Source organism: Pempheris klunzingeri, chromosome 2, assembly GCF_042242105.1.
Source record: "Pempheris klunzingeri isolate RE-2024b chromosome 2, fPemKlu1.hap1, whole genome shotgun sequence".
Lineage (NCBI taxonomy): Eukaryota > Metazoa > Chordata > Actinopteri > Acropomatiformes > Pempheridae > Pempheris > Pempheris klunzingeri.
This window is the reverse complement of record NC_092013.1, coordinates 3273450-3287571: the sequence shown is the minus strand read 5'-3', so window position 1 is coordinate 3287571 and position 14122 is coordinate 3273450. Positions and strand designations below refer to the sequence as shown.

The following is a 14122-nucleotide window of genomic DNA, read 5'->3' as shown; positions in this document are numbered from 1 at the left end:
TTTGTGGGAGTTCTCTTTATCACACGTTTACGCTGGAAGAAAACAAAACAAAAAAAAAAACAACCACAGTTATATTTGAAGGTTTAAAAGTTTATTTGGGTGCGTCCTCAGTCGAGCACAGCTGTTGCAGCTGGCCGGCTGTCACGTGTTTGGTCGCAGCGTTCAGCCTCAACACATCATCCAGCGAGCTGAAATACACAAGATGTTTATTAGCAACCACATACACAGTGTCATGGAGTTAGTCGTGACCACAGTGGAGATCACATGAAGGGGCTACATGAGGTCATCTTCAACAGAGGATTACATCCCGTCTCTAAGATTAGTTCCTCTTATGAAGGTTGCTGGCTAATTTTAATAAATACCTCCAAAAGGTCAAACAAATTCGGCAGCATACTGTAATATGAAATGCATTATGTATTTAGTCTCCCGACCTTGCCACCTTGGTCCCGGGTGCGGACACGGAGCTTGTTGATCTGCGTTTCGGCCACGTCCGCCCTCTCCTCTGCGTCATCAAGCTCGTGCTGGATCTTCCTGTACTTGGACAGGTTGGAGTTCGCCTGCTCCTCCTGTGGAGACGAAGAAACCAACAAAACAGTGAACCGGAGAGGCTTTTTTCCGCTGAATAAACCACTCCAGCTGTGGTTAAGAGGATCATTTATCAGCGTCGGTACAATAATGCCAAACTGCTGATAGTGGACTCACCGCTTCTTCAGTCTGCCTCTTGTAGCTCTTCACTTTGGCCTGCAGCTTGTCGATGAGGTCCTGCAGGCGAACCAGGTTCTTCTTGTCTTCCTCAGCCTGCAGTAACAGCATAGGCAGCTCTTATCCTGCTTTCAGTGTGCTAAATAAAACACACGCATTCGTATTTGACGCCCCAGTGTGCTCTGGGTGCGGACAGACCGGTGGTTTACCTGGTAGGAGAGCTCTTTGATTCTCCTCTCATACTTGCGTACCCCCTTCTGAAACTCTTGGCTCTTCTTTTGCTCAGCTTCCAGCTCATTCTCCAGTTCTTTGACCTACCAGCAAGATGATAAAATGACCAGTCCACCTCCCTTATAAAGCTACAAACAAAACCATCAAAAACAAAATCGTTCCTCACCCTGGCCTCCAGCTTCTGGACCTGCTTCTTGCCGCCCTTGAGGGCGATCTGCTCAGCCTCGTCCAGACGCATCTGCAGATCCTTTATGGTCTGCTCCATGTTCTTCTTCATCCTCTCCAGATGGGCGCTGGTGTCTTGCTCCTTCTTAAGCTCCTCTGCCATCATGGCTGCCTACAAATACAGAAGATCAGTTTGAAATGGACATTAATCTCTAATTGGACTGGAAACCACCTACTGCAACATCCACAGGCCTCTGGCACAGCTTACAGTCGACCGTCAAGACCTCATTACAGAATATTACAAACAGAGAAGGCTGGAAATATCATGCACTTTGTATTTTGATTATCCAGGATCTTACATCTGTGATGGCCTTTTTGGCTTTCTCCTCTGCATTGCGGCACTCTTGCATGGCATCGTCCACCTCACTGGACAGCATGGACAGATCGCTCTCCAGCTTCTTCTTCTGGTTGATCAGTCCAGTGTTCTGAAGGCAAAAGAGTCTATTTCAAGGATTTGGTAACCACTAGCTAGGATCAGAGCAGCTGAACCAGAGAGCGACAAACAGGAAAGAAAACATTATTGCAGAATATCATCAACTAAAAACCTTCTTTATGCCAATCTACTGAAAGTATGGGACCATCCTTTGATAAGCTCATCGATTTAACTGATTTGTTTATCATAAATGCGCTGCAGGGTGGTTTTAAAAGCGTCTTTCTACCTGAGAGTGCAACAGGTTGACTCTCTCGGTGGCCTCGAGCAGCTCATGCTCGGCGAGCTTGCGTGCACGGTCATTCTGCTCCAGCAGAGCCCTGAGCTCCTCCACCTCCGCAGCCAGCAGGTTGTTGCGGCGCTCGGTCATCGCCACCTGGTCCCTCAGCTCCTCATTCTGGTGAGTAGTGTCATCCAGCTCCAACTGAATGTCCTGGAGTGACAAAAGATTAGCTTTTAATGGGCGTTTGTTCCGTAGACTAGTGGATCGGACATATGAGGGTACGATCATCGACTAGACAGACTCACCTTGATCTGAATCTGCAGGTTTCTCAGGACTTTCTGGGCCTCCGAGGCCTGCCTGCTGGCATGGCTCAGCTGCACCTCCATCTCGTTCAGGTCGCCCTCCATCTTCTTTCTCAGGCGCACTGCCTCGTTGCGAGACTTGGTCTCGGCATCCAAGGTGGTCTGCATGGACTCCAGAGCTCTCTGGTGCGTACGGCTATACGACGTCATGGGGAGAAAAATTGGGAGGATCCGGTTTGTTTGGAGTGGTTGATGGGACAGAATCACATATGGATGAAAAGAGTAATCAATAAGTCTCACCGAAGGTTGTCAATTTCTTCATCTTTCTCTGCCAGCTTCCTGTCGATGTCGGCCTTGATCTGGTTGAGCTCCAGCTGGATGCGGAGAGTTTTGCTTTCTTCATGCTCCAGAGTGCCCTGAGACACACACACACTCAATTAAAGATATTCTGTTGGTCAACCAGAGACCACAAGAGGGAAGAAGTGAGATAATTCAGCCGCTTACTTCAGCTTCCTCCAGAGCAGCTTGAATCTCACTCTTCTCCGTGTCCAGACCTTTCTTCATTTTCTCCAGCTCATGGATGGTCTTCGTTCCCTGACTGATTTGATCTGACAGGTCAGCGATTTCCTCTGAGGGGGGTAGAGGTGGAAAAATGCTTAATAATTTCCATAAAGTTGAGGTGAAACTAGTTCTCCGCTTTAGTGCAAACTTCTAACTGGGTATTCGTGATGTGAGCTACGACAGGTACCTTGGAGGTTCTTGTTCTCCCTCTTGATGGTCTCAAGATGATCCAGGGTCTCCTCGTAGGAGTTCTTCAGTTTGAAGAGCTCGGTGCTCAGGCTGCGAGACTCTTTCTGAGAATTCTCCAGCTCTGACTGGCACTCTTCATACTTCTGTCTCCACTCAGCCAGCACCTGCAGGAAAACATGGATCAGTGGAGTAAAAGTCATCCGTTTGCTTTGTTGCACAGGGTACCAGAACCCAATCCTACCAGACCATCAGGTAACAAGACAGATGCACAAATGAACAGTCAGCTGGTACCTTGTCAAAGTTGCGCTGTTTCTTGTCCAGGACGGCAGCTGCAGCATTGGAGCGCTCCAGATCAATGACCAGGTCCTCGATCTCTGTCTGGAGCCGATGTTTAGTCTTCTCCAGGGAGGAGCACTTGGCATTGGAAGCCTCCACCGTCTCTTCAGCCTCCTGGAGACGCGTCACCAGCTTCTTCCTAATCATAGGTGAACACATTTGGCGCTCATGCATTCAAGCAATCGTCGTGTGCCATCTGATTCTGTTATGGTCAAGAAAACGTCTCACTCACTTGGCTTCCTCCAGCTCCTCGGTCCTCTGGATGGCGTCAGTTTCGTACTTTGTCCTCCACTGAGCCACCTCGGCGTTGGCCTTGGACAGAGCTCTCTGCAGCTCAGCCTTGGCCTCCTGTTCCTCGTCGTACTGCTCTCTCAGAAGATCACAGTCGTGTCGAGATGACTGCATCGCGTGGGCCAGGGCATTCTTAGCCTGAAAAGACCGATCATGGTGGCGGAGAGCAGTTAGAGGAACTCTGAACCTCTGTGGAGGCAGCTACAGGGTTTGACTGATGCAGTGGCAGGGAACTGACCTTGCTCTCCTCCTCCAGCTGTTTCTTGAGCTCCTCGACATTCTGGCTGAAGGAGTTCTTGGCACGCTGCAGCTGGGAGACCATGGCTTCCCGCTCCTCAAGCTTCCTGCTCAGCTCACCTGTGCAGGGAGGAGAAAATGGTATCTGTGTTACTGACCTGTCAGTGGAATCTGTTGGTGAGACTTATGATAAAATGAAAGTTCCTTACCGCCCTCGGCCTGAGCACGGGCTCTTTGGGCACTGGTTTCATTGAGCTGCCTCTGGAGTTCTTCAACCTTGGCTTTAGCCTCGTTCATTTGGTCTTCATAGAGGCGACACATCTTCTCTGAAGTGGCCTGCAGATGAAAGATGGAAAATTGAGATTTGGGGATTGATGTAGTTTGGAGCCGTATTAATTTTTAAAAAGTTTTTTCCCCCCCTATCTACCTTGCCCTTGGAGAGCTGCTCCACAGTAGAGGCCAGATCGTCAGCCTCCATCTTGGCCTCGCTCCTCTCCTTCTCCAGCTTCTGTTTGACCCGCTGCAGACTGTCGATCTGCTCGCTCAGCTCCGCGACGCTGTCGGCGTGTTTCTTTCGCAAGGCTGCCGTGGTGGCCTCGTGGTGCAGCATGGCTTCCTCCAGGTCTCGCCGCAGCTTCAGAAAGTCCGTCTCCCTCTTCTTGTTGACCTCGATCTGGGCTGAGGTTGCCCCGCCGGCCTCCTCCAGGCGCTCGCTCAGCTCTTCAAGCTCACGAGCCACATCGCCGCGCTGCTTCTCCACTTTGGCCCTGCAAGCCCGGTCGGCCTCCAGCTCCTCCTCCAGCTCCTCTATACGAGCCTGGATAAACAACGATCAATTACTTTTACAAAATGATGTTTTATAACTAAACTTTAACTGTTTTATTAGAGGTTAAGAGACTCATTCCCACCTGTAGCTCCTTTATCTTCTTTTGGAGCTGATTGGCCAAAGATTGCTCATCTTCAATCCGTGTGCTCATCTCATTCATTTCAAAGTCTTTCCTGGTAGAAAATATGTAATGATTGTTAATCGTTACTTCTTAGTAGCAGGATAATTCTTTTCTGTGCATATGTGAAAACTCTCACTTTTTCAGCTTCTCTTCAAGTTGCTGCTTGTCGTTTTCCAAGTCCATGACAGACTCCAAGGAGAGTTTCAGATCTCCCTCCAGCTTACGTCTGACCCGTTCCAGGTCCATACGCAACTTCTTCTCTTGTTCCAGTGAGCCCTCAAGCTGATTCACAGTAAGGAAGGTTGAAAAATTTGACATATTATGTATATGAAATATAACAATACATTGTTTTCCTCTGCAGTAAATAAACTCACATCGTCCACTTGTTGCTCCAGCTTCGCCTTGGCTTTGGTCAGAGTGTTGACTTTGTCTTCCTCTGCCTGCAGGTCATCCAGGGTCTGCTGGTGAGCCTCCTGGAGAGCTTTCTTCTCTTTGGTCAGCTTCAGTATGGTTTCATCCAGAGCTGCCATTTCCTCAATCAGGTTTTTCACCTGTGAGCCAGAGGGAGAAAATATATGACTTTCATGAAATGAGAGGTCTTTCTGTGGCCGCTTAGCGCCCTCTGGAGGCAACTCTCAGCTCTCCTGCTCCAAGTTCCTTACCTTGTTCTCAGTGGCATGTTTCTCCTTCTCCACTTTAGCCAGAGTGATCTCCAGATCGTCAATGTCTTTCTTCAGCTCAGCGCACTCGTCCTCCAGCTTGCGCTTCTTGGCGAGCACATTCGCGTTCATCTCCTCCTCGTCCTCCAGCCTCTCCATGATCTCTTTCACTTTGGCCTCCAGCTGGATCTTAGTTTTGATGAGGAGATCACAGCGGTCCTCTGCATCTGCAAGATTGTCCTGCTCCTATGGGAGACAGAAGGGGAAAGGTATGTACTTATGCATTCACACACTGCTACAGTTTCTGTCTTGTCAAAAGCTGAATGTGTGAATTCATCAGGGCTTCCACTTACTGCCTGCAGCTGGAGAGCGAGGTCGTTCTTCTCTTGGATCAGGCTGACCTGCCTCTCCTCCAGCTCTTTGCGCTTGGCCTCGGATTTCTCCAGAGCCTCCTTCAGTTTGGCCAGCTCCTCCTTCAGCGCCAGCAGCTCTTTCTCTGTGGCGGCGCTCCTCAGGAGAGGCTTGATTTTGAAGAAGAGCCTCATCCAGGGCCAGTGTTTAACAGTATTGAAGGCCCGGATGTTCCACTGGATGATCATCAGAGCCTCCCTGAAAGCAGGAGAGACCAATGATTCACACTCGGGTATACTTGTACCCTAGGAGGCATTTCTGCTTCTGCCAAAGGGTAGATGGAAAGATGGGAGTATTTAAACTAGATTTTAAAAAAAGATGATTATGATTTGGTCTAACAACATATCATATATCCACATTCTGAGTCAGTTTTAGATTTAAACGTGTGTGAAAACTAGACAATAAGTCTAAACAGATAAATGGTAGAAAATTGATGAAAGTAAAAAACTGATGTGGACCGCACAGCGCTTCAAAAGCAGTAGAAGTGAAGTTGAGATCAAGTAAAGAGAAGAAGGTCAGAATGATTTATCCGGGAGTTCCCCGTCTATTTATTTAGTTACTTCTCCTTGGCCCTTAATTTTTGGCACTAATCCTGCAACCGTCTGCCCGCTTGTGTCTAATCATACACTGAGGGATGCGGCATGAAATCATACACCTAATGCTGCTTTTGATGTTTCATGACTGTGACCAAACGTGGTTACCGGATTGATTTGGTCTCAGTAGAATGGCGTCTCGCAGCCCTAAATATGGACCCAGAGCAGACTGGTCAAGGACTTCCTGTCAGTGTTTAGAGGGTGAGTTTGAGTGAGAGTGCACACGCCGGGCGGGAGGTGACTGAATGAGGGTGGGGGAGCTGATTGCATTTTTGACATGACTCCATGCCGGGTGCCTCTCAAAGGTGAGCGTCTGTGTTTATTTAGAAACCAAAGCCCTCTGTCCAACGGCCGACTCAAATCCTCTGTCACCCGCCACATATCCCACCAATGCACTCGCTTAGAAGTACAGGCGCCGCGGACAAAAGGGGCCAGGGGCCATCGGGCACAGAGGGGGCCGGGGGGTTGTATTTTTAGGGAGGGCCCGAGCAGCTGCCACTTGACACATGTCGCCACCTGGCTCTGAGGACACCGTCAGCATTGTTTAATTTAGAGAGAGAGGATGGAGAGAATGGCCACAGACCTGCATGAGTGTGTGTGTGTGTGTGTGTGTGTGTGTGTGTGTGTGTGTGTGTGTATGGGGGGTGAAGGAGGGATGGGGCCCTTATTAACAGTACGGCCACACACATGCCTGGTAACCATACAAGGGCAAGCACACGCCTCACACACGCCGATAACACTGCCCTTGCATGCCGCACATACTGGAGCGAGGGAGTGAACACTAAGGTATAGTGTATCACAAGCTGAAAGGCTCGCGGCTGATCGTGTTGCTATTGAACCTGTTCAGAGGAGCAACTGCTCGGGGAGGTCTCTCTCTCTCTCTCTCTCTCTCTCTCTCTCTCTCTCTCTCTCTCTCTTTTTTTTGTACTCATGTCTTCACCTTCCTGTGAAGTATAAAGCTCAAAGGCTTTCCTGTGCCTATAAATAATTGTTTTTTTTATTCATTCAGGTTCACAGAACAAAAGGGAAAAGTCACTTGGGTGTTCTTACCTCCTTTCCATCATCTTCAGCAGCTCCATCCTCATGATTTTGCCCCGAGCGACGGCCTGCAGCAGCGTCAGGACTTTGGCCAAACGCTCGTCCCTCAGCTCCTCCAGGTGACCCAGCAGGCCTGCTTTGAAGAACACCTACATGAAGCCAAGACGCCGGGGACGTAAAATAAAACAATGATTTAGTCGGGGTTCAACGGCACTCTCTTTAATCATTCACACTCATGTGTTCACACTCACCTTAGTGTGTCCAAATCTATACTGGTTGTGGTCGATGTCCAGGGAAGCCAGCAGCTTCTCAGCAGCTTTCCTGCTGTCCACGAACTTATCATCCGGGATGGCATGGGGGTTCAGGATGCGGTAGCTGAGTGAATGGATAAAAGAGTGTTTGAGGACTGATTATCAGAGGCCGTGCCTTGACATCCACAGAGTGATCCCGACGTGATCTGTACCGCTGTTTGAACTCAGCGTAGAGCATGCGGTTGGGGAAGCCCTTCCTGCAGATCCTGATGCCCTCCAGCACACCGTTGCAGCGCAGCTGGTGCAGCACCAAGAAAGAATCCATGATTCCTGCGCAGAACAGGTTTCAAACATGAGCACAGTCCCATTTATTTACCTCCTGACGATATGTGATGATTGTGCCGTGCGTTACCTGGAGTCTTGGTCTCGTTGGGGATGATGCAGCGGACAAAGTGAGGCTGGGTGCTGCGGAGGTTGGTCATCAGCTTATTCAGATTTTCCTGGAGGAAAAGAGAAACACAGCAAATCAAGGTAAATGAGTAACTAAACATACTTTTACTATTCATCTATTAAAACATCACTTTAACATCACAACAAAATCTTTACGTTTCATCCTGCAGGACTTTGTGTTCCTCACATGTGAAATCCTTGACGTAAAGGAGAGAGGAGCCAGCACAGACTTAAAGTGATGTTCATGTGATCATTGCCCTAAACATCACTGCAAGTCTTAACTGCCTCCGTCCCAGCTGTCCGGTGAGGCCCTCAGGTTCTCGCACTACACAAAACGCTGAAGGTTGTTGTGAATAACCTCCTCTGTGTGTGCACGTGGCGTCACTCTCACCTTGTGAAGCTGAGACACCGTCTGGAAAGACGCTGCTTTCTTCCTCTTCTCCTTGCCGCCAGTCTTGGGGTCGGACGCTGCGAGGTAATCGGCAGAGTGAGTGAGTCATCTGACCACCTTAAGCGTGCCCCTTATATGCCATAGTCCTCCATCCAAATCCTGTTCACTGTACCTGAGTCTGAGCTGACGTACTTCTCGTACAAAGAAGCGAGCAGCTTGTTGGAAGACTTCTGGAAGCACGCCACCACCGTCTCATTCAGCGGGTCTTTATTTTTGTCCAGCCAACCAATAATGTTATACGGTACCTGTAAAGAGCAGCAGGGACGTCCACATTACTGAATTCTGCCTGTAAGATGTAATGCTGTGATGTCTTCAGTGAGAACACACTTACCACTCCGGCATAGTGCACCAGCTCAAAATGGGCCTCGTACTTGCGCTTCTTGTCCGGCCGCGGCTTTAGGAAATTAGGCGACTTGCCGATGTGGTTATCATACAGCTTGGCCTTAAAGCTGCTGTCTGTGGCCTTTGGGAACATGCACTCCTCTTCAAGGATGGACATGATGCCCAGTGGCTGAGGGAAGAGCAGAGCGTTACTTATTCTCTATGAAACTCATTTATGATTAAAGCTTTATCTATAATGGATAAAACGATTTGTTCACCTTCTCAATGAGATCAATGCAGGCTTGAAGGTCGAGCCCGAAGTCGATGAAGGTCCATTCGATGCCCTCCCTCTTGTACTCCTCCTGCTCCAGGATGAACATGTGGTGGTTGAAAAACTGTTGCAGCTTCTCATTTGTAAAGTTGATGCACAGCTGCTCAAAGCTGTTGAGCTGCAAAGAGAGAGGAGGAACAGGTGTTCAGAGGACGCCAACACGAGAACATGTTACGGAGATTCATCCGGCTTATATTCACAATGAGAAGTAATGAGCCACTAACAGTGGTCACGGTTAGAGCTTTCAATAAATATAACTTTAATCGCAGAATTGATCAATTTACCTCAAAGATCTCAAACCCAGCGATGTCCAGGACTCCTATGAAGTACTGGCGAGGCAGGGTGGTGTACAGGGTCCGGTTGATGCGTCCCACGAGCCATTTGAACATGCGGTCATATGTGGCTTTGGCCAGAGCACCGACGGCGTAGGTAACCTACCGCGCCCAGACACACACACACACACACACACAGAGGAGGAATACAGCTGTCATTCACATGAATAGCCTCTGTTGCTTAGATACCAGATTTCTAGTGTGTGTGGAGTGGCGAGTATCGATCAACTGAGGATTAAGAAGCCGTCCCTCATCAGCATACTGGAGAAGCTGAACACACTGAATCTTTTCAACCTTGTAATGTAGCTTTCAGCTCTGCTTTTACACATCGGAGGTGGAAAAATGAGGCACAGTTGAGGGAAAAATCAGTATATCAAAGTACAAAACCAAATCTCTCATTCATTGTCTTTTAGATTGTTAAAATGATGAAACAAAACAGACATTTTATCTCCTCACCTGTTCGACATTTTGTCCCTTCACCACATACTCGTTCCCCACCTTCACCCGTGGGTGGAGGAGGCCCTTGATGAGGTCAGCTGAGCTCACTCCCATCAGGTATGAGGCCTTGTCTGCACCTGGTGGCCAAACGGGACAAAAAAAAAAAAAAAAATCACAATCTTGCTTTTAAACAAAATCCTCATTTTAGTGCCGAGCGTGTCGTTCACGGCTCTCACTTTCGGTGCCGTCGGTCTCCGCCTGCTCCTCGCGCTGCTTTTGCTTGAATTTCATGTTGCCGAACTGCATGATGGCTCCAACTATTTTATAGCAGCCGTATTTCTCGTCAGGCAGGAAGCCGAGGATGTCCATGGCGTGCTACGAGGAAGCCGAGAACGGTCATCCCACAACTTCCCGACGCGCTCAGTGTTCAAAATGCAACTGAAAAAGCTCTTACATCTGTGGCCATCAGCTCCTGTCCGTCATCCATGTTCTCCACGGTGGTCACGCCCTGGGAGCAGAAGTGGTAGTCGTACGGGTTGGACGACACCAGCAGCATGTCTGGAACAAAACAGTTCACGGCATCACGTCACAGTCCCACAGCAACACCCAATAAAACATCCAGAAGCAGCCGGAGAGACGAACCCAACAGTTCTGGTTTCTTCTGCGACATGATCTGGTAGTAGATGTGGTAGCTCCTCTCACCGGGCTGCTGAAATATCACTCTGGATTTTTCCAGAAGATCTGAAGGACAGAAAGAAGAACAACGTGTTCATATGAGACACAAAACGAGAGGAGAAATCCAAGATGAAAACGACGTTTGACCGCCGATTCACTCACAAATGTCAATATCAGCCGAGGCCAGTTTGCCAGTAGGTCCAAAGTGGATCCTGATGAACTTTCCCTGCAGGAAAATGAAGTATAAAATATCTTTGAAATGCTCCAGAAATGATCAGGAATATCAAACCCTGCCTGCGTTTCACAGCACCGTAAAGACACTGCTTTTCTCCCTCACGTTTGATAGAATTAAATATATAATGCGAGGATACACTGGAGTTTTCTACAATATTTTTCTTTTTAATCATATATGTAAAATTTTAGTGTTTCTTGTTGCCTTTTTTCTTTTCTAAGTAAAAAAAAACAAACCAAATGCTCGTTATGTCATCTAAAATTGTTCACAATAAAAAATATTATGCAAAACAGAATATAAAAACCATTTGAATGTATATAAACTACCAGGTACTCACGAAGCGGGATGAGTTGTCATTCCTCAGCGTTTTGGCGTTACCAAACGCCTCCATGGCAGGGTTCGCCTCAATGATCTGATCCTCCAGAGTCCCCTGGGAGAGAAAGTTAATGTAAAATGTTAAGATGCCAAAGCACATCATTTAATTTATGCATTTTACAACTTACAGTCTATTTTAAATCAGCTGTATTATTGTGCGTTCTGCAGCTTAAACTCACCCCCGTTTTAGTGGCAGGACCTTGCTGCAGAAGAATCAAATGAGAAGCATGTGAGCGTCGCGTCATGTAAAGCATGATAGGATATTGCTTTCACAACCAAAAGGGAACATCATGACCAACCGGAGAATTATTAGATACTGGTTGTTAAAGCTGTGGTAAAAACCAATGGCCACCTTGTTTTATATGATGAAGTGTGGTGAACGCAGGGAGGGAAAAAGGAACATGAAACAAACACAGAAAAGTCAAAACTCAAAGCAAAAGGGAAAGATAATGGAAAAGTTGGAGCCAAAGGAAAAATGAGGAAAAGGAAAAATGATTTAAAAATCAACCAGGAAGGAGAGTAAAGTGGCTGGAAAGGGCTACACAACACATGAGGGTGAAGACTCAGACATGAATGTAATCAGTTGTCACATTCACCACTTTGACAGTGAGGAAAATGTATGGAGACGGTTTAAAGGGAAAACACGGAAGGATTCCTGGGACCAAAAAACAAAAAAAATGAAGAAAATAAAAATAAAATACAGCAACAAAAAAAAAAAACACAAAAAAAAAAGCCGGGAAATAAAAATATGGGTTGCCACATCAACCTTACTCCTTTTTTGGCAGGTGTGTCCCCAAGAGCTGCCACAATGGCAAAATACTGAATGACACGTTTCGTGTTGACAGTTTTGCCAGCACCGGACTCTCCGCTATAGGAGTGTGAAAAATAACAAAAAAGTGTACATACAACAGGTAAAAACTGGACACAAGACTTGTCATGGCAGTGTGAATCAAAACTATTACACGGCATGGAACAGAACAGATATAAAAAGGAAAAAAAAAAAAAAAACAGATTTCAGTAAAAGCCAAAAACTTTGGAGGAAAAATACAAAATCTGTAAAGTGGCTGCATGTGGTCGGTCTACATGTTTCTACAGTTACAAGCTGTCTGCTTCTTCTCTAACTTGTGAATCAAATCAAATGTGAAGCAGGTGATACTTACGTGATGAGCATGGACTGGTTCTCCCGATCTGAGAAAGAGAAAATAACACACAAGGCTTGAAACACACAGCTGACTGATGAGTGTGTGTGTGTGTGTTTAAAATGTGGTTTAAAGATGATTGATTTGTGTTTTAATGCTTTAAGAGAGACAGGAGTGACGGATGGGAACACTCACTGCGCAGCATGTCATTATATGCATTGTCTGCGATGGAGTAGATGTGTGGCGGCGCCTCGGAGCGGCGTTTGCCTTTGTAGGCTGCCACCACGGGAGCCGTGTAGACAGGCAGCCATTTGTATGGATTCACCGTCACACAGAAGAGCCCGGAGTAGGTCTGAGGAGACGAGACACAACATCAGCCCACTGTGATTCATCGCCTGGAGCCAGAACGAGCTGCTCTGTGTGCTGCACCGTCGGTCCAGTACTCACGTAGATCATCCAGGCGGCGTAGCGTCTGCGCAGGTTGTACAGCACAGAGGCCTCGTTGAGGTGCGTCAGCATGGCCATGTCTTCGATCATGTCATACTTGGGAGGGTTCATCTGCTGGATGTCATCGTCCTTCACCGTCAGAGTCTAAAATGATGAGACACAAGGAAGGGAGCGTGGGACTGAGGAAGAGGCGTCCAACAGTTCAGGTTTTCATCCATTACTTCACCTAAAAGGGACGACCTCTCACCCTCCTGTCTTTGGTCTCTACGGTGACTTTGTCACCGCTGAGCTCCTTGATCTCGATCTCAATGTACGCCTCCTTTTCATCGGGGATCCAGGCTCGCTTCTTACCTAACAGGACAGCAGAGGGTGAGCACTGAGCGGGAGCATGTTCAGAAACAGAGGCAACACTCTCCACAATACAGATAATAAAACAATTAAATGATAATGAAATTATGGCAGAGACACTTTAAAAAAAAAGAACATAACTGTGGTGCACAAATGAGCCTTTCAGGGTAAAAACACTCATCTCACCAACTGTGTTATTATGGACTTTATTTTAAAACTTTTAGTACAAACCACCTTTCAAAAAACAAGACTAGAATAAAAATGTTAAATTGTAATAATTAAAAAAACACCAGTGCCTTTTGTTAATGTGTTTCCAGAAGAAATGTTCTTAAAGTTAGTAATATTTATTTGTCATTTCAAGACAGCAACAAGTGAAACAGCAATGACAAACTTAAATCTCAGCACTGCTGAATTTCTTTCTTATTTAAAGTCAGATGTGAATTTAACACTGAATCAAAACTGAATTACTTTTACTGTGATTTCCCCTACAAGGCTCCGTTTCTTTCAGCTCTCCTTATTAGGCCTACCGTCAAAAGCGATGGTGTGCGCCGCCAGCAGCTCCAGCTCAGATTTGCGTAAAAACGGTGCAGCCTCCCCGAACTCCTTCATGTCAAAGCGCGACATGGTGGCAACTCCTCGCCGGCTCCCCAAAACGCCCGGACGCACCAGAGAGACGCGAGACGAGGTGAGGAACTCCTTTGGTGAGAAAAACAAAAGCTTTGCGTTAAGGTCAGTGGTTCTTTATGAGGAAAAGCTGTTTTTGGTTACTTCAGCCTCCCGTTATTGATGAAAACAAAGCGTGGCCATGAGGACGCCGCTGCTCTGCGTAAAGAGCGCAAATCCACCCTCAACAAAAAAAAAAAAATATATAGAAAGGTGCAGCGCGTTGTCTGACACGTGCCAGTGAAGGTTAACACTACAGCTGCACTTCTGCAGATGGAATTGTGGCTCTAAAAG

General features: G+C 47.2%; 1 protein-coding gene across 1 annotated transcript; it reads right to left on the bottom strand.

Moving 5' to 3' along the window:
* Positions 1-69: 69 nt before the first annotated feature.
* myh7ba (myosin, heavy chain 7B, cardiac muscle, beta a) lies at positions 70-13789 on the bottom strand. The gene is made up of 43 exons (XM_070851380.1): positions 13693-13789; positions 13065-13168; positions 12818-12961; positions 12566-12722; positions 12392-12419; positions 12003-12099; positions 11411-11434; positions 11194-11286; positions 10787-10850; positions 10592-10690; positions 10404-10507; positions 10186-10324; positions 9968-10086; positions 9464-9613; positions 9127-9297; positions 8859-9038; positions 8640-8772; positions 8468-8544; positions 8039-8126; positions 7839-7956; positions 7627-7750; positions 7388-7524; positions 5687-5942; positions 5337-5579; positions 5049-5225; positions 4811-4956; positions 4636-4726; positions 4155-4544; positions 3937-4063; positions 3729-3847; positions 3432-3628; positions 3155-3338; positions 2862-3027; positions 2618-2742; positions 2414-2529; positions 2117-2309; positions 1818-2021; positions 1458-1583; positions 1100-1270; positions 912-1016; positions 703-798; positions 432-566; positions 70-188 (listed from the first exon to the last, which is right to left on the bottom strand). The coding sequence occupies exons 1-43, from the start codon at positions 13787-13789 to the stop codon at positions 177-179; spliced, it is 5826 nt and encodes a 1941-aa protein (XP_070707481.1). The 3' UTR covers positions 70-176.
* Positions 13790-14122: the final 333 nt, after the last annotated feature.